General features: G+C 36.3%; 1 protein-coding gene across 2 annotated transcripts; it reads right to left on the bottom strand.

Moving 5' to 3' along the window:
* Nucleotides 1–539: 539 nt before the first annotated feature.
* Nucleotides 540–18,135, bottom strand: LOC135651064 (clathrin heavy chain 1-like). Of its 2 annotated transcripts, XM_065170864.1 has the most exons (30): nt 17,950–18,135; nt 17,493–17,697; nt 16,089–16,177; nt 15,908–15,986; nt 15,662–15,789; nt 11,761–11,859; nt 11,304–11,412; nt 10,730–10,809; nt 10,415–10,642; nt 10,258–10,323; nt 8,612–8,728; nt 8,156–8,353; nt 7,881–7,997; nt 7,561–7,620; nt 7,258–7,344; nt 6,976–7,059; nt 6,760–6,894; nt 6,619–6,681; nt 6,438–6,542; nt 6,253–6,365; nt 5,908–6,160; nt 5,602–5,738; nt 5,237–5,515; nt 4,144–5,146; nt 3,544–4,029; nt 3,212–3,382; nt 2,945–3,130; nt 1,339–1,461; nt 1,113–1,223; nt 540–1,021 (listed from the first exon to the last, which is right to left on the bottom strand). In XM_065170864.1, the coding sequence occupies exons 1-30, from the start codon at nt 17,992–17,994 to the stop codon at nt 818–820; spliced, it is 5,160 nt and encodes a 1,719-aa protein (XP_065026936.1). In that variant the 5' UTR covers nt 17,995–18,135; the 3' UTR covers nt 540–817. The 2 variants fall into 2 exon arrangements, with proteins under 2 accessions (XP_065026936.1, XP_065026928.1); XM_065170856.1 differs by having other exon boundaries at nt 6,253–6,542.
* Between the last annotated feature and the right edge of the window lie 277 nt (nt 18,136–18,412).

Genomic DNA, 18,412 nt, shown 5'->3' on the forward strand with positions numbered 1-18,412 from the left:
ATTGAATCAGGCATAATTTTGCATAAGTTAGATGTGCAACCCTACGTATCATATCATATGAATATCAATTTTAATATTGATATTTCTGATATATTTCATCCGTAAACAAATAGTTTCTTTTTCCCCCACCAAATGGTTCACTAAATGTCCTCCAAAAAATAAAAATGTTTCTGATATATTTCATCCGTAAACAAATAGTTTCTTTTTCCCCCACCGAATGGTTCACTAAACATGTCCTCCAAAAAATAAAAATGTCAACGATTCTACTCACTTATTTTTTGGGAAAGGGCTCCAAACCTCATGGTGTTTGTGTGTGTGTATATATATATATATATATATATATATATATATATATATATATATATATATATATATATATATATATTACACGCACCATCAGGAAGCCTCGTCCCTCTTAGCAAGAAGCCTAGTATCAAAAATTACAGTCAAAAGAAACCAAGGCACCAGCGTGATATAATTAACCATGTTAATCACCTTAACGATCCACTAATACTTGATTGTAATTGAACATCACAATGTGGAGGAACATCTTATAATATATATAATGAGGTCATCCAATAAGTCTAATTAAGATCTAATCAACATAAAACAAGAATGGTTTACTCCGAGTCAAGAAAACCTATACAAAATCTCAATGGCAGTCAAACCACTGCTGCCAAAAGAATATGAAATGTATGAATCTTAACATCGACGACAAGAAGATGTAGTCTCCAACTGCTTTGATCCATTGCACCATCAGCGATATCAAAAACATCCTAACTTACCACACTACGTGCTACGCCAGCCCCAAAATTTCTCAGTAATTTTCCATTGGAGGCATCCCAAATGGTGGCATTGGCGGCATTCCCATACCAGGCATTCCCATACCAGGCATTGGTGGTGGCATTCCCATACCAGGCATTGGTGGTGGCGCACCATAAGGCCCGCCCATGTTTGATCCTCCCATACTAGGCATAGGTGGTGCTGGTAAGGCAAGAGGCAGCAACTGTGCATACATATTCTGCAGAAAAATACGACATATATTTTTATTACTGTGCAACAAGAAGATTTCCACATTCCGAACCAGGAAAGATGCCAAAGAAATTAGTTACCTGCTGTGCAACCAAATCCTTTTCTACCTTTTCCTTGGATTTCACTTCATTTTGTGCTTCAATTTTATCCTTTACAAGTTCATCAACTTTACTAGCATATTCCCGAATAAACTGCAGAGACACGATATATGCCATGATAATAGATTTTCAGTAGTAGACTTTTGAAATAATCATGGTTTAAAGGAAAAAGAAACTAAAATCACCAGAAAAGACAATGACAGATAACCTGCAAGAGATATGGGAAAGCAAAGTCAATCATATTGTTCATCCAGGCAAGTTCAAGGGCAACATCTGGACGGATCAAGTCATAACAAATGAAGAGACATGAAGCAAAGCATTCCTTCTTCCCCTGCAATACATATTCCAGAAATTCATCACATTTATCTTCTGGCTATTAAACATCTATGGACTGACTAGTAACAGATATTATGTTTCCTCTTAATTTTGTAAATTCAAACCATCTAAAAACTCCTAGAGGTAAAAATCATCATCCCTAGAAGAAATAAAAAAGACATTTATAATTATAATAGAATATAGTATGCAGTGTTGCTCATCTCACCTTTATAACTAGCCACATATGCAATGCAAAGTTATTAATGATTCAGGTTATGCTGAAGGTGAAAAACATAGAGACGAGAACCACTAACAAATAAGGTTTTTGACCTTGTTCTATAAACCATATAGGAGCTTTACAGCTTTCTGTTAAGTCTGAATAATGTGAATCATAGACAAAGATGAAGCTTTAGTTGGTGATGTCATTAAGAATCCACATGACTTTCACAGTTTGCTGCAAAATACAAATGTAGATTGTTCCAAACATTTTAAAGGTGTTGTCACTCGAAAATATTTGATGCGATTCAAACATGCTGTAAAAAAAACGATAAGTTTTATCAAACTTCATGCATGGTATGTGAGAGTCAGATCTGTCTAGTAATTTGACCAGCTTACAACACCCATTTTGCCATATTATAATTTGTTCATGAATCTTGAAACTGAATTGTTATAGAATTATCAAATGTTACAGCATGATTTTAAAATAATAATATCATATATCACTTCAATTAACCAAAATGCACAGTTTGACAACACCAACCAATATCTTGGCCACTAAAGATGGGAGGCAATGCACTACTTTAATGAATAATTACCATAAACTAGCATGCACCTATCATGATTTAGTGCATGCATAAAATAAAAAAAGCAATTCATACTTCCAAACCAAGCATAAAAAACCTAAGTTGAACTACTAAAACATTTAGTACACAAAGTAATAAGCACATAGGAAAAACAACAAGCCACATCCGAGTTTCATTCCTAGGAATATGGTTTCAAATACCAACCAGCACCATACATACTGATCAATATTTAAGGGTCCGACCAAGGATTAGTATTGGACCTCATAACTCCATACCAGGCTATTCATATTTTCACTATTTTTTCAGCAATATCAGGTGATACAGGTCAATGTATCACATACCAAGACAACTCAAAAAGATTTAACAATAAAATGTCAATTTCAGTTTGTAGCACCATTATTTCGAGCATCAAAGTATTCTTAAGAGATTCTACCTGAACATACCGTTATTTCGAGCATCAAAGTATCCATAAGAGATTCTACCTGAATATAAGCCCCCTAAATAGACCGAGATTTTAAACTGTGTCCAGGATAACTCGAAAGATTAGGATAAGAATATCACTGCTAGTTTATACTTTATAATCATTTTCTAGTATGAAAGTACCATTAAAAGAGTTCTACCTGAACGTAACTCCAATACAACAGAGAAGACCATATGATGATATTCATAGGTAATCAGTATGATCAAGCCCTTTACCTGTTCGATAAAATAAACCAGCAATTCTTCTGAAAGTTCATGATCACCAGACTGTGAACATGTCTCCATTGCATCTTTGTAAAGATTGTCCTTCTTGGATAATGCAATAGACTGCTTCCATCTCCCAGCTTTCTTATAGATATATGCAGCAATCCTCCGCATCTCAAGAAGCTCATGTTTTTCAATCTAGCAAAACAACGTACTCATAAGGAGAATAAAAATATCCATAATCATTTAACATAACATTAGCAACTACGACAACTTTACCCTCTGTGCAAGGCCTATCTGATCAAAGTTATCATGCAAGTCAACTGATTCCCGTAATCTATCATAGTCTTCCTCCTCAACATAGATTTCATTTAGTGCTTCATTGACAGCAGCTACATTGTTACTTTGAACTGCAACCATATATGGCTTTACAAGATGCAAGTAACCAGCCTGAAGCAAGAAAGTATTAGAAATCCAAAATATGTCTAACCTTATAGTAACAGAACAATTACATTCCAGAAAAAGCAAAACAACCTAGCTTTATTTTCTCATAATAGAACAAAAAGAAAATAGGTGAACCAACAAAAAGTTCTGCAAGGACAAATTCGAACCTTTCGCATGATATCTACAACACGTGTGTGGTCCACACGAAGTGCAAGCACATGTAGAACATCGTTAATGAGGTCAGGATGTTCTTGCAAGTAGAAATGCACAGCCTTGTAGTAGAGCTCAACATTTGCAACTTTGACAACAACATCTTTGAATTGCATGTGATCCCATGCATCTGGAGAATGGTTCATGATCGTTGTGGCAGCATTGTCAAATTCATCATACTGTATGTACAAATAGGTTAGCTCTTTCCAGTGCTGTTGTTCATCACAAACACGTATAAGCTTGGGAATGTTCAAACGGGTTGAGAAAAGTTTAATGTGCTCCATTAGTTTTTCTGGTCTATATCTGGCATACAGAACTCCCAACTCTGTAAAGATGCCCATGTGTGCACGTTCCAAGCCAAGGCCACTCTCCATGAGGGAAATCAACTCATTAAAGCAACCCCTGTTCTGATAATACTCACTGACCTCTTCCAGGTCATCCACCTAAAAAACAAAATAAACAGATAACACACATTGAACCAGAATATGAGACCTTTTAAACAACCAAGTAAAAGCAATGGGTATAAAAAATGTTCCTTCATACGATAAAAATATTACCTGAATAATGATATTCAGACCACATATTTGTGCCAAGCGGAACTCCTCAGCATCGACACAAGCAAAACAAACTTCCTTCCATGTCTTTGTGCTATTTGCCTTGCGAGCTGCATCAACAGCACCTTGGAACTGCTTCAGCTTAACGAGTGTGCAAGCCAATTTTGCCCAGTTGGAAATGAAAGCAAATATGATTTTAGCAGCTTCGTAAAGAGCATCATCAAACAAACGATCCCCGACATTTTGAAGATTAGCAACATTTGGCATAAGAATGAACTCCTCAATTTCACCTAGTCTATCAATCTTAGCATATGCAAATATCAGTTCACCATCCACTTTCGGCTCTTTAATCTTCTGCCTCACCATCAACAAGTACTTCACCAGGTCATGGTAAACATTAGCATCTTCAGCAGCCCGAATAACATCAAGAAATTGGGTTTCATCATCAGCACGAATGAATGACTCAATTGCATCACTTACTAAACCTGCCCTTAATTGAGCTTTTGCAACCTGGCTCCATACAGCATCTTCTTCAACACGGAAGGCAAACTCTACAGCCCGCTCTATGCTTTGGATGTTGTCTAGGAGGACAATGACTGCCTGGACATTTAAGTTAAATTTCTTGAAGATGGCAAAGGCTTCTTCATAAAGTTGTGCTTCAACTGCCACCTCACCAACTGCTGGACCATCAAAATTATCTAATCTATTAATGTAATCCATGACCCTTGGTGGATCAGCTTTAATAGCCGTCAAAATCAGCAGGTTTTGCAGATTGAAGTTCCCACTAAAGGCAGAATTTTGTAGGACGATCTTCTCAAGTAGTTCAATAAGTTCATGTGGAAGATCAGCAGTCATGAAAGCTTTGACAGCTGCAGAGACTTGCTCTGGGCTCTTGCTCTCAGGCAATGCAGTAGAAACAACTTGATCAATAAGTTGTCTTCTGTATTCATTTTCAGGTTGAAGAACTTTCTCCCACAGATCAGCATCCATCCTTTCAACAACATATCTATCATCAAAGAAGATATAAAAGTCAGCAATGATGGTTAAAAAGAAAAGCCTCAAACAAGGTTTACTTTAAACAAACTCCAAGGCATACCTGGCTTGCAGTTTGAACAATGAATTTTTGTTAGTAACATTTATAAGTTCATCATCGCATTGACCTCTTCTGTATGCAACAACTGCAAGAGTAGGATCCCGTTTTTCACAATATTTACCAACAACACACGAATCATAGTATGGGTTAGTAGTTAGAAAATGCTCTGGATTGTTATTGCTGTCTATGATAATCTTCCCCAGAGCATTATGGACATGCACATCTTGGCTACCCTCGCTAACAAGATGTTCCAAAAATTGTGTGAGCAAGCGTAACCGGTTCCTGTTTACCACAAGGCATTAGATGTAGAACACATTGGACCAACAATGTTGTTTCCAAGTGTATAATGAGGTGGTAACATCACATACCTCTTCTCACACTCAGCCACAAGAGGCTCAACTGGCAGGAGGGAACGGACAGAGAGAATCAGACCTTTAATAAAATCTTCAGGACATTCATCATCTAGCAACTGCCCAACAACCAAAGGAGCATTCCCTGGGTTTACCTATAAACAACAAAAACAACCAATTTAGCTACTTCAAAATCTCTAGAAAAATAAGTTGAATAATCCCATAATTGCAGCAGACAAATTTGACCTGGATGTTCACTACAGAATGATAGTTCATTACCATACAGAAGACAAAATTAGCATCCAGTCAAGAAATATATCTTACTTTCTGAACATATCCTTCAATGTACCGGAGCATGTTGTTTGTATATAAATAGTGAGTCAAATCTGGAACAAAACCAAAACGATCACAAACATTGATCAGGGGCCTTGCATCTGGTAGTTTGGCTTCCATCAGAAAATTCTTTGTTTTCTCAGGGTCATAGAAGTTAGATTCTCTTGTTACACGCTCAACTTCTTTTAACTGTCCAGTTTTTGCTGCTGCCTCAATATACTTGAAGTGTATATCCGAGTCTTCACTGTTTCATTACAGTAAAAAGAAAAAAGAAAAAGATCAGCATTCTCATGTTCGCATAGAACCAATCCATAACATATTAGTCTGACCATATACCTGGAGCTCAAATAAGATCCCAAGAAGAAGTAAAGACCTTCATAGGACTTAAATTGCTCAAATAGTTTTATGCAAGCATCCACACCTAATTGATCAGAGTATTCTTTGGCAGTCTGAAAAAATATGGATGTTATAAACTTACAGAAGTTGAACTCAAGACACATTCTGGAATAAGAAAAAATTACCTGCACAATTATCTGAAGGTTCCCTCTCAAGTTGACCAGTAAAAGGTCCTTCATGCACTCTAGTGCCCACTCCCTGGAAAGCGTCCCAAAGAACTCGACAAGTGCCTGTAGTGAAGTGGTTTTGATTTAGTATCTAATCTATTACCTATACAATCAGATGAAATAATATAACCAAAGATACCTGTGGCTCAATGGCATGAGTATTCACAATGACACGTTTAATATCAGGCAACTCTGTATAATGCTGCAGAATAAAGTACAATCAATTGACAATTTGCAACAGAGAAACTTGCCTGCAAATAATTTCTGCAAAGTAATCTACCTGAAGGGCTCGCACATATAAACCAGCTTTTTCACAAAGCTGAGCAATTCGAGGACGATCATAGTGACTGAACATTCCATTGGCCAGTATGGCATCTGCGACATTTGGATATGTCACCAAATTAATCTCTAAAACCTGCAATAGTTTGGAAAGTCAGAAATGTGAACAAGAATAAAAATCGGATATCATACATTCTTTAAACTTTGAGAAAAATACCTTGGTCTGAAGAAAAGCATGTTCAGGTAGATTTGGCTTCAAGACATCTAACAAGAAAGCCGTTGCTTCACGAATCATATTTCTCTATCAAAATCATAACCAGGAAAAATCAAAAACTCATTAATCAATTTAAAGAGATTCCACAAGGGAAAAGTCAAGCAACAAAACTTGCCTATCAGGGTCCTGTAACTACATTACTGATAATTGAAAAAAAAAATCAGAAAGTTGTGCATTTATTATGGTCTACTCAAAACACCATATATAGAGAGGAAGTATTTTAACCTGAAGAAAAAGATCAGTGATTGTATTGTAATCCACTGGACAGCCTCCCTCCATTTGTGACATCATAAGAGCAAAATTGACTGCTCCCTGAAAGAAAATTTTGTTGAACAAGAAAATTGTGTCACAAAAAATAAAAAAGAATAAAACAGATGGATTTTCAAAAAGTGATCAATGGAGTTTCACAATGTAAGAAGTAAAGCAACTGTAAGAAAATTGATCAATCATTCAAAATACTGCAGTGGTGTGCTATATTATAGTACCATTTATGTACATGGTATCATATCACTACTAACAAAATATTACCTGAGGATCCGACCTCAGAATAGTCTGCAGAAGGAAAAGATAATCTGGTGTGTAGCCAACCTGAAATCAAGAACAAGATTGTTACAGTTGACTCCAGCATTTTCATTTGAAACTCTTGCTACAGTACTAGTCTTTGAATAGGACAATTTATATATGTGCCAAGTTGATGGATTTCTTTGGTGGAGCAAGGAGTGGAAGAATAAGATTTAGTCCTGAAACAAAGAAAGTAAGAAACATCCCAGAAAAAAGAATAAAAAAAAATACAAAATTTTCTGGTTTAATTAGATAGCTTGTAGGACAACTTGAAAAAAAAAAGGTACCTGCTTTGAGTAAATAAGAATCTTGTCAAACTCCCTCCGTTCAGCGAAAGCAGCAACAACTTTTGGCGTAGCCCTTGCTTTTATATATATTTTCAGTGCAAGATCATTGTCCACAGTCTAGAGAAAACACAAATTATCAATGTTCATGATTACATAATTGTATCTTACGATATGCTACCGACTAATAAAGTATATTATGTAATATTGACTAATATTAACAGTTTTAAATATGTCAATGATACCTCTGAAGTGCTTATATAAGTTACATCATTTACCTTGACAAGATCCCCAAGTTCTTCACTGCACTCTAGCTTGTCTTCAGCCAACCAATTCTCAAGTAGATTCTTTTTGTTCTGGTTCACAACAAGACGAGATAACTCTATAGATTCAAAACCATTAAGCTTTCCTCTTGTTAATAATGTTCCAAAGTACTGCAACAGTGGTGGTGTCTGCCCAGCTTGGACTGGAACACTCTGAAAAGCATTTAAAGACACCAAAGCAGATGTTGAGTCCCGCAGAAACAAGTAATTTGAAAATTTGAAGGAAAAATGAAAATACAGTTCCTTTTCTCTCAGCACAGAAGTGCTACATCCATTAGCTAACAGATAAAATTCAGTTCAAGAACCTTCTACAGCTCTAGATCATGCATTTCTATGACCATAAAGCAGCACAAAAACTCTTAAGTATGCTGGAAACAAAAAGACAAAGGACTCCAATGAAATTTTCATTACCTGAAACTTTGCAACAGTCTCCGGAGTTCGAAGAATGCCTTGTGGAGATTCTGCAGCCAGTTCAGCAGCCTCCTTGTATTTGGTCTGGGAAAATAGTTCTTGGAACCTCTGCACAACCTGTAGGCACGAAAAGATGTCATGTTAAGGAAATATTTTGACTAAGTTTGGAAATGAGCACTGGTTAAATACTGACGCAATAGTTAAAAAGAGAAGGCAATGCTCATTCTCATTACCTCTCACTTCAGATCGTAAAAAAAACATTGCACTACCTATCAATGACAGACACAAGAACTTAAAATGCATATCAATTCTGCCAGTACATAAGAGCTTCTATCATAACAGAACTTTCGTTTCCATGGAAATTCTTGAATAAACACCAAAGAGAAGATGGCAAATTGGTAAAATGAAAGTATTCATCTATTACTTTGTGTCAAGAGAAACATTTAATCTACAGCCAATGTTCCAGGTAGGATAAAAAAAATCTGTAACTGGGCTTTCCAAAATTACTACTGTAGATAGTACAACAAAGCAAATTGCATGTCATGATCTCATGTCATCCAAATTAAAGGATGAGTCAGTATGTGGCTATGTGCATCCTTTTTCAGCTGAAAAAAGTTCCAAAGTTAACATTGTAAACTTGTATAGAAAATGAAGCAAGGATATAATATATATATATATATATATATATACACACACACACACACACACACACCAGTCCAATACTAGTGTGTACTGAAATAGCATGCAGTATATAACCCGTACAACATGCTATTACTAGAAAAGAACATAAGAAAAAAACCAATAATGCAAGGTATACCATGGTACCAAGTTGTATGGTCTGTTACAAGTGGTTGCTCAGACTAGTAAATGCTAGTAGATATGTACAAGTCATACCAATATTCTAAACCATGAACGAATTATATAGTTGATTCAAGCCATTGAAATCCACAAAATAAAAAGAGCCTGACCTAGAACTTAAAAAATCTAATGATAAAAGACATGTTGGCCTCCACACAATAAAGTTTGTTAAACTATGCATCTTGCTAGATTGCATAAATTTATTTTGTGATAAAATATTAATGGTTGCTTGCAAGAAAGCATGGAGAAAATTAAACCTTCAATATTTTTACTAAAGAACAGGTAGTACTTGCTTTTGATCAATAAAGGATCAGGAACTAACTCATCTTTTCATGGCATGATGTATAACTTTATTTATGCTGGTCTATACTATCTTTGTTGAATGGTATTGTACGGTTAATAGTCTCTCATTTTCTATTGAACATACAAAGACTCTCAATTGCTCAACAAAATATAAAAGGAAGATATGACATGCATAGTTGCAGATGAAGTAGTAAAAATATATTTGATATGATTTTGCAGGTGTTCAAATACTTCAAACACTCAGAAGGCATTAACTATCATAACCAATTCCTCTCCCAGAAAAGAGAGATTTAGTATGTGCATTATGATTATTGGTCTCAGCAAAACATAGCCATCATGAAATGATAAGCATGCGCAAAAAAAGATCAATGCGAAGCATTTTAGACATGTTAGAAAATAGCAAATTTATAAATTGTCAATTCATGAGTAAGCATTCAAACACCAATGAAAAAAATGTAATAAATAATGAAAATTTAATAGTTTACCAAATTTTCAGCTCCCGGAAGGTTTCCTCGTTTTGCAAGGTTAATGGCAAGCTCCAGGTTGTTCAACTTGTGAATGTCATGACACAGAATTATTCAATAATCATAAATCTAAACAAGTGCAAAAATCAGAAAGAGAAATGCTGAGGGAGTAACATACTTGCCCACTGACGAATGGCACAATTGCCGCTTCATTAACAGTGGCCAGCAGAACCTGGCCCTTCCTATTGATCGCATAAAAACCACCAACATTTGAAGCCTCAGTTGTGAGAAATATAGGATCTGCACTGATTCGATTTCTGTAAACTGCTGTTGCAGTTTCAAGATCATACACAAACAACAAACCAAGCTTTGTGATGACATATACCAAACTGTACTTTTGGGAGATCTGCCAAAATGAACAATAATGTTAATCAGTATTTTAACAAAAACAAATACGTTCATTAAGATTTAACTGAAGTAGCTTCACCATCACCTGCATTGCCACAGGGAAATCATCTGCGAAATCTGGTGGGAAGAATAAATCTGCTTGCTTCTTTGTGAAACCTGGTTTCCCTGATAAAATATATACATTTTACTTTCAGAAGGAAAAAAGGGACCAAAGGAGAGGAAAATGTGTCAAAATCTGGATTGATAAGCAGAGACAATGTGTAGCATGTTATTCACTCAGTTTTCCAAGGAGTTTGATTGATAATGTTCATATTCCCATTTTATATCATTCCTAACCGTTTTCTGCAAAAACAAACCATTTTAAATGTTGGAGAATTCCCAAAAACAAGGTTTAGAAGAAACAGCAGGCTTTTGTTTTATCTCACAATCACTATCACAGTAAAAATAGGACTACTTTTCCATTGTGTTTCATACATTATGAAAATGCAGATGAAAATTAAGAAGCTTCTAGTTCTAGTCAATCTAAATATGTAATTTCTGACTTTTTTAATAGTAGCAGTAAAGACACTAATAGTTGCTCTGATTTTATCATGGAAAATGGTTTTCCCATTGAACACTTTGCAGATGACTAACAGTGAAACAAATAAAGAATAAGGTACCTGGTTGGGCTCCAAGTTCAATGACATGCAACTTTGAGGTAATTTGTCCAGCATTAAGCGTCTTTGAGGAAAAACAAATAAGAAGGGAGGGTTTCTCATTCCCAACCACCTAAGGAAGAGATGATCACAGAAACAATGGAGAAGAAAGAAAGGTATAAATGAATAGAACTTGTAGCAATCAATGTCCGATAATATCCAACAATGAAAAAGAAAAATCCATGGTTTGCCGTACCGAACAGTACCGCCCGGTACGGGCGGTACGTACCGGTCCGACAGACATTCGGTACGCGGACCGTTTCTTACCGTTCCGGTACTGTAGCAGTACTGTAGTACTGTAGTACTGTAGCAGTGCTCGGCACACCCGGGTGTACCGCTCGGTACACCCGTACCGTACCGTACCGAGCGCGGGTCGAAACGCCGGTACGGTACGGTACGGCGAACCTTGGAAAAATCTAACCTTGAACGATGCAAAAGATGCAGCATGTGCTTCAAGTGCCTGACTACGCTGCTGATCCAGAGAAAACAGCTGCATATTTCCTTTCACCAGTTGTGGTCTCTACAACCAACATTCAATTACATAAAAAAAAGAATAATGGACTATTGAATTTCTCTACAACCAACATTCAGTTACACAAGAAAAAAGAATAATGCATTATTAAATTCCACCTATTCTTGAAATAATAATTGAAACATTATTAGTTAACAGGATAAAGAACACCAAGAATATAACGAACAAAAGAATGTAAAAAAACAGGCTGGAAAGAGTCCAGGAAAACAGATAGTCGACATCATAGTATTGTCGCTAAGATGATAATAAAGGAGCACAAGAGCTTGTTCAAAATAGTTGTGAAAGAATAGAAATGAATGGGAAGATATTTTCCAGAACAAAATAAAAATAAGTTAAGACATAGCTAGCTGACCAGTTCTCTAAACCACACATCAACAAAATTAAAGAAACAGAAAACAGAAATGAAGATGAAATAAACTTTATAGTTCCCATCAAGGTTCGCAATACCGTACCGTACCGGTATTTCGACCTGGGCTCGGTACCGGTACGGTACGGTATACCGAGCGGTACACCTGGGTGTACCGAGTACTGTAGCACTGCTACAGTGCTACAGTACTCGGACCGGTAACAGTAGGTCCGCGTACCGAAAACCTGTCGGACCAGTACGTACCGCCCATACCGGGCGGTACGGCTCGGTATGGCAGACACTGGTTCCCATAGAGATGCTAACTCTCACTACCATATCAGGGATTCATGGAGCAAATAATCAGTCCACCTCAAGGAGCTGGTCAAGCAAGCATCTTATTCTTCCAGGGAAGAAAACAAGCAACTCATCTGACTCCCTAAGTGAACTCCCTTTTATCTGTTGGGAACCTTAGATTAAACTCCTTTCCATACTATAACTTCTGTCTCTCATACCTTGCTTGCCAATTAAAAGTTTTTTCAATACAATTTTAATAATAGTTAATGATGATGAGGTCGGATTTGGTTGTCTTGCCAAGTAGGATTACAAGAGTCAATCTAGATCAGTTCGCTATGTAAATATGTGACAGTAAGAGTGCTGCCAAGATGAGACGGACTTGAACTTCCAACGTGGCTAGAAAGTTGATTCAAGTAAGATCCTACATGAAGAGGAGCACTTGGAATGTGTTTGGCAAGATCTGCCTCTGAAGCCTAAGCATAAAAACTATGTAAGGTACAGAAGAAATTCTCAAGAGAGCTTAAAAGATACTGAGAGAATAATTAGAGAAGTAGATGAGTGAAGGGTCTAAAGAGACAATTTTCTTTTCCGAGGAGGTCCCTTTATGTAGTGGTCCCTGTGACAGCACAGATAGTTACCTAAATTGAGTTAGTATTATTCTGTTCAAATCTAGTTATTAATGAGTAGTTGGGTCTTGATTTAACTATCTTGTAATGGAATACAACTTAACAGCTTTAACCACATTTTTTTAAGGTAGTTTAACACTTTAACTGAAACTGCCTAAATGACCTGTAAGTTTGTTATACCTGTTATGGGTATGACATCTAAAATTGTTTGTTTTAATCCATGTGTCATGAGCTCAAAGAAGCAACCTTAAAGTTCATAAATGCCCCCACATTAAATCAAGGACTACTGTATCAATTGAAACGGTACAAAATGAGTGGTATGTACTGGTCCAAGCGTGGGCCGGTATGTAGACCACCCTCATCTCGAACAACCTGGTCCAATTGAATAAAAACCAAATCAAAAATCATGGTAGGACCCGTGCAACTCAGCTGAAAAAAATCTTAAAATAGAAATTAAGGCTCCTGTTTGCTAGCCCTCTTCTCGCATTCAGCGTCGCTGTCGCCGTTGCCACTACTTCACTGCTGCTGCTTCCCATGTACGCTGTCACTGCTTCTCCTCCTCTTCTTCCTTCTTCCTCCTCCACCGCTTCCTCTTCTTCATCCTTCCTTACTCCTCTCTCCTCTAGTCCTCCACCGCCCCTTCATCTTCTCCCTCTTTTTCTTCCTCATCGAAACACCAATACATGCCGATGTGCCATGTGTCAGTACATTAGTACTGACCGATACATACCGATATGGCATATCACCGAAACAGGTCTGGTACTCGAAACGACGATCCTTGCATCAAATGATTATAGTAAAATGTAAATATGTTTTTAGTTTTGTGCATTCCAAACATTTATATTATTTTTTGTTAAAAATGATAATTTCTACTTTCAAAAAAAGCACAGACAGAACTAATTCTTTTTGTGCTTTTAATGGAATGCTATTTCGTTTCGACATGAATTGGTACATCAACCCAACCCATTTCGAGCAATTCGATCTAATTCCATTAATATTATATTATATATATATAATCTTAATAAACCCTGGTTATTTAATCTCGAGCCCTCTTTTCCTTCTCTATAATGCCATCACCCAACTGCACCTTTGCCCAACTGCCAAAGTTTGTCACCCATCCACTCATCATCCGTTAGTTGCAGGTAAGCCTTCTCCTCCTACTCATCTTCCTCCTCTGATTCCTTTTCCTCCTCCGCCTCTTCGTCCTTCTTCTTCCACTTCATTCATTCTTCTTCTTTCCTCTTCCTACCCTCCTCCCTCCCCTTAGCACATTGGTACTGTGATACACTCCGGCATATCATGTGTCAGTACACAGAATAGACCAGACTTGTACCAGTCTAGCATACCTGAAATAACAGTTCTTGCTTTTAAATAAGTTGAGAAGCATGTAGAACAAAAACATGTCCTGTTTTTATATTTTTCAGATGATATTAGTAACTATACCCTTCAACTCAATTATCACCCTTAGAAGCTTATGCTTCAACATAACAACCTCAATCTATGGCTATTTTCTTGCTCATGCTCTAACAAAATTGCCAGATTTCTTTTGCATATTAAGATAATAGGTATACAAACCCTTAACTTATAAAGCAAAATCCTTTTAACTACAAAGATAACAAGTTATTTGAGTTGTAGGAAACAGGAGGAAACTGCATCCCTTTTTTTCTAGTGATTGGAAAACAAGTAAAAACACACATTTTTCTTCAGGAGTCGTATGATGATTAACCACATGAGGAAGGATTCGAAGTTTAGCAAATTGGAGATGTTTCCCTATTCTTTCTTCCTGTCCTTCAAAACTTCCTGTTCTTTCTCTATTCATTCGCATCTGTAGTTTATTAATAGTCATTAAAAACCAAATTTGCTGCAAAATGTACATGACATTGTCAGCCACATATTAGATATCTCCAGAAATATGGCAGTATGTTCTATATGAGAATCCAGAGATGCCCATCACAAAGTTCAGGTTGATATAATTCCAACAAAAAGCTTTCCAATAACTTTCAGCAAAATGATACAATAGATGTCATAACGTGTTTCATTAGGAAACCAGAATCCAGTTGATGTCATTGAACTTTTGAAAGGAAACTAATTTATAGTGTGTTCTGTAAGTTAATTGCACCTTATATTGTTTCAGTTTTGTGCCTTCTCCAGAACTGAAATCACGAAATAGTTTTCCCAGTAGATGTGAATTACTAACTCGCATCTTAAAAAATCAGTAGCAATTTTCCTCTTTCCTGTTTTTCATAAATTATTTTTCAATAAAGGAAATATAGATGGTGTGAGACTCGTCATTCTGCATGTCCAAGATTTCACATTTGAAGCAAAAATCTTTATATATGCAACAAAAGAAATTGCAGAAAAGCAAGAAACGACCAACTGCAAAAACAAAACTGCATAAGAACTTTAGCAACTTCTAGATGCTTTTTAACATTATTAAACAATTATCAACAAATGACCAAACATACCGACTAAATCCAAGGATAACAATTCAACGAACCTTGATAGTATAGGAAATGAATCATACCTCCGGAGCACCAGGTGCAATTCCAATAAGGACTAGCCATTTCTCTGTGGGATCACACTTGTAGTTGATGATCTGATTGTTTGTCAAATTAGCTGCCCTATCAAACATTTTAATAGGCTCGGTTTCACCTGCATTACACACATAATAATAGCACATGTTTCTGCACCATAAAATCGACTACACAACCCTTGATGGGTTCTTTGCAAAATAATAAAAACCCAGTTATTTCTGTAACAAGTGAATAACCTTCGATTGACCAATGATAGACAGAAGTTTGTGTAACTAGACCCAACATTTTTGGGGTGATCCACTTCCAAAAGACAACCTGCCAATATTCCAGCGTAGCAAAGAATTATCATTACAAAATAAAATTAACAATTCCAGCATCCAAATAAAAAGAATATTTTTCATTCATTAAAAATTTTACCTGCTCAGGCATCTGGTGAGATTTAATTTTAGTCTTTGCCTCAATATTGAAAATCTGCAAATGATCCTGAGTGGTTCCAGGTATTTGAGCTGCAGGTCCAACAGTACAGGTTAATAGTCTATCAACAAAAAAAGGGTATAATCTGGAGAAATTCAGATAATCTCAGGAAAATGTCCATTAAATTCCATTTAAAAAGTTTCACAAGCTCAAAAATGTTAGAATTCCAATTTACTAAAATCTAATTGCTAACTTAACAGAACTACTTTATGCATTATTGTACAAGTAATACAAAAAAACCAGCATAAAATGTACTACCGATAGTGCAGATCTCAGAAGAAGTTTGGCTCTACAAGAACTATAACTAGCTATAAGACAGATATTAAATGCATGTAATGTCAGCATTTATCAGTATTCAAATAATCATATAAAAATTCCATTTTTCATAGGAAAAAAGGTCCTTTTCTTTGTTATCAAACATCAAATAAGCAGCATGTATAGGATTTCATTTGATTTAGGAAAACATGTGCCAACGGCAGAACTGGAGTAACATGAACTTTAGATCCTGATTAATTAGCATGTTATCATACCTTGAATAATGTTATGCATGAATTACCACAAGAAATAAGGTGTAACAAAAAGGCAATTCCAAATGGAAAAGTATTATAGAGACCTTAAAAAACTTGGTATAAGATAAAATGTTTCTCCAAAAAAAATGTCATAGTTTAGAATTGACAACTGCCTATTATGAACTAAACTTTATATTATCCTTGGCCAACTAACTGGGTGTTCTATTGTTGTTTGGTCGAAAGACAAAAAATGCAAGGTAATTCTGAAGATTTATTGATAGCTACGTATAAAAGAAGCATGTGGTTCTGCTAAAAATGATATGGTAAAAAAAAATGAATTTGAGGAGTCAGCTTAGTATTAATATTCTAAAATAACTTGTGAAGTTACTAACTTCATGTCTTGAAAAGTTACGCATAGCTCACCCCATCATCGACCAGCAAAACATAATAACGTTTCAGCATATTTCATGCTAATGTATTCATAGTAACTACCTAACATAAATCAGTAAAAGTAGCAACTTCAACAAAAATATTCGAAACCTAGAAGACAGTTTAACATTACAATAGCTTATAGAGCAGTCTAAAATTTCCATTATGTAGTCAGTTGTGCACTAGTTATGATGACGCAAATAATTTGCACTGCAGCCTCCAAGAACTGATTTGACGGTACAGCAAAAGTAAATACTATTTCTTGGCTTCCATTCCAAGACGATCAACTGGACAGACTGAAAAGTGTGTTCGAAGAGATTAAAAGTGCAGCGGCGTCAGGTTAAAAAGAAAGCTCGTTTCGACAATAACAGGCAATTTGAACATGAAATGTGGCAGCTTATATAGATACCTTTAAGAGCAAGAATTCTGCTGTTAGGATTCATCAGAGCAGAGTCTGCGGTGATCGGCCTCCTCAGTGGCTGCATCGGCATGTTCATGTCAACGATAACAACACTATTCTGCGGGGACGTCTCCCTGACGCATATGTACTTGTCCGATTCCATAGTAACATGAGTGAACGTGATGAACTGAGGATTGATCCCAATGCTCGGAAGCTGAAGATCACACAAAAAACCATCACAACACGCAAAATGACTTTTTTTTTCCGCATCGTCAAGAATAATGCCAGTCCTCCCAAGCAATTTCAAGTGTACTCCCACGGATCCGAAATAAATCCAAGATCTCCAAGATGTCCTCCCAAAATTCATTATGCAACCTCAATTTTACCCCACCAATCGGATCGGATCCAAGAGAAGAAGAACTGGGACGAAACAGGTAAGGGGGATCGGGAGGGCGAGGGGACTCACCGTCAAAGCCTCCCGCATCACTATCGGAGCGTTGGCCGCGGCCATGGCAGCTGGATCGGGCCTCGGCAAGGGTTCCGACGGGCGAGAAGGGATCTGAAGGCGCCCACTAAGATCTAGCGGAGAGGAACCCTACGGGCGATTCCAGAGAGAGGAAGTCGACATCAGAAACACGACGTCTCTTCTCCCACAAAGATATAAAGCCGAAACCATATTTTAATTTGCGCATTTGCCCCCGCCAATATAAAAATTTTGCATCGCCCAAACAATTGGAATATTAAATATAGATAGATAGATCTATAGATAGATAGATAGATATTTATATTTAAATGTCCCTTCGGGAGATATATATATATATATATATATATATATATATATATATATATATATATATATATATATATATATATATATATATATATATATATATATATATATATATATATATATATATATATATATATAT

The sequence above is a fragment of the Musa acuminata genome, chromosome BXJ1-4, assembly GCF_036884655.1.
Source record: "Musa acuminata AAA Group cultivar baxijiao chromosome BXJ1-4, Cavendish_Baxijiao_AAA, whole genome shotgun sequence".
NCBI lineage: Eukaryota > Viridiplantae > Streptophyta > Magnoliopsida > Zingiberales > Musaceae > Musa > Musa acuminata.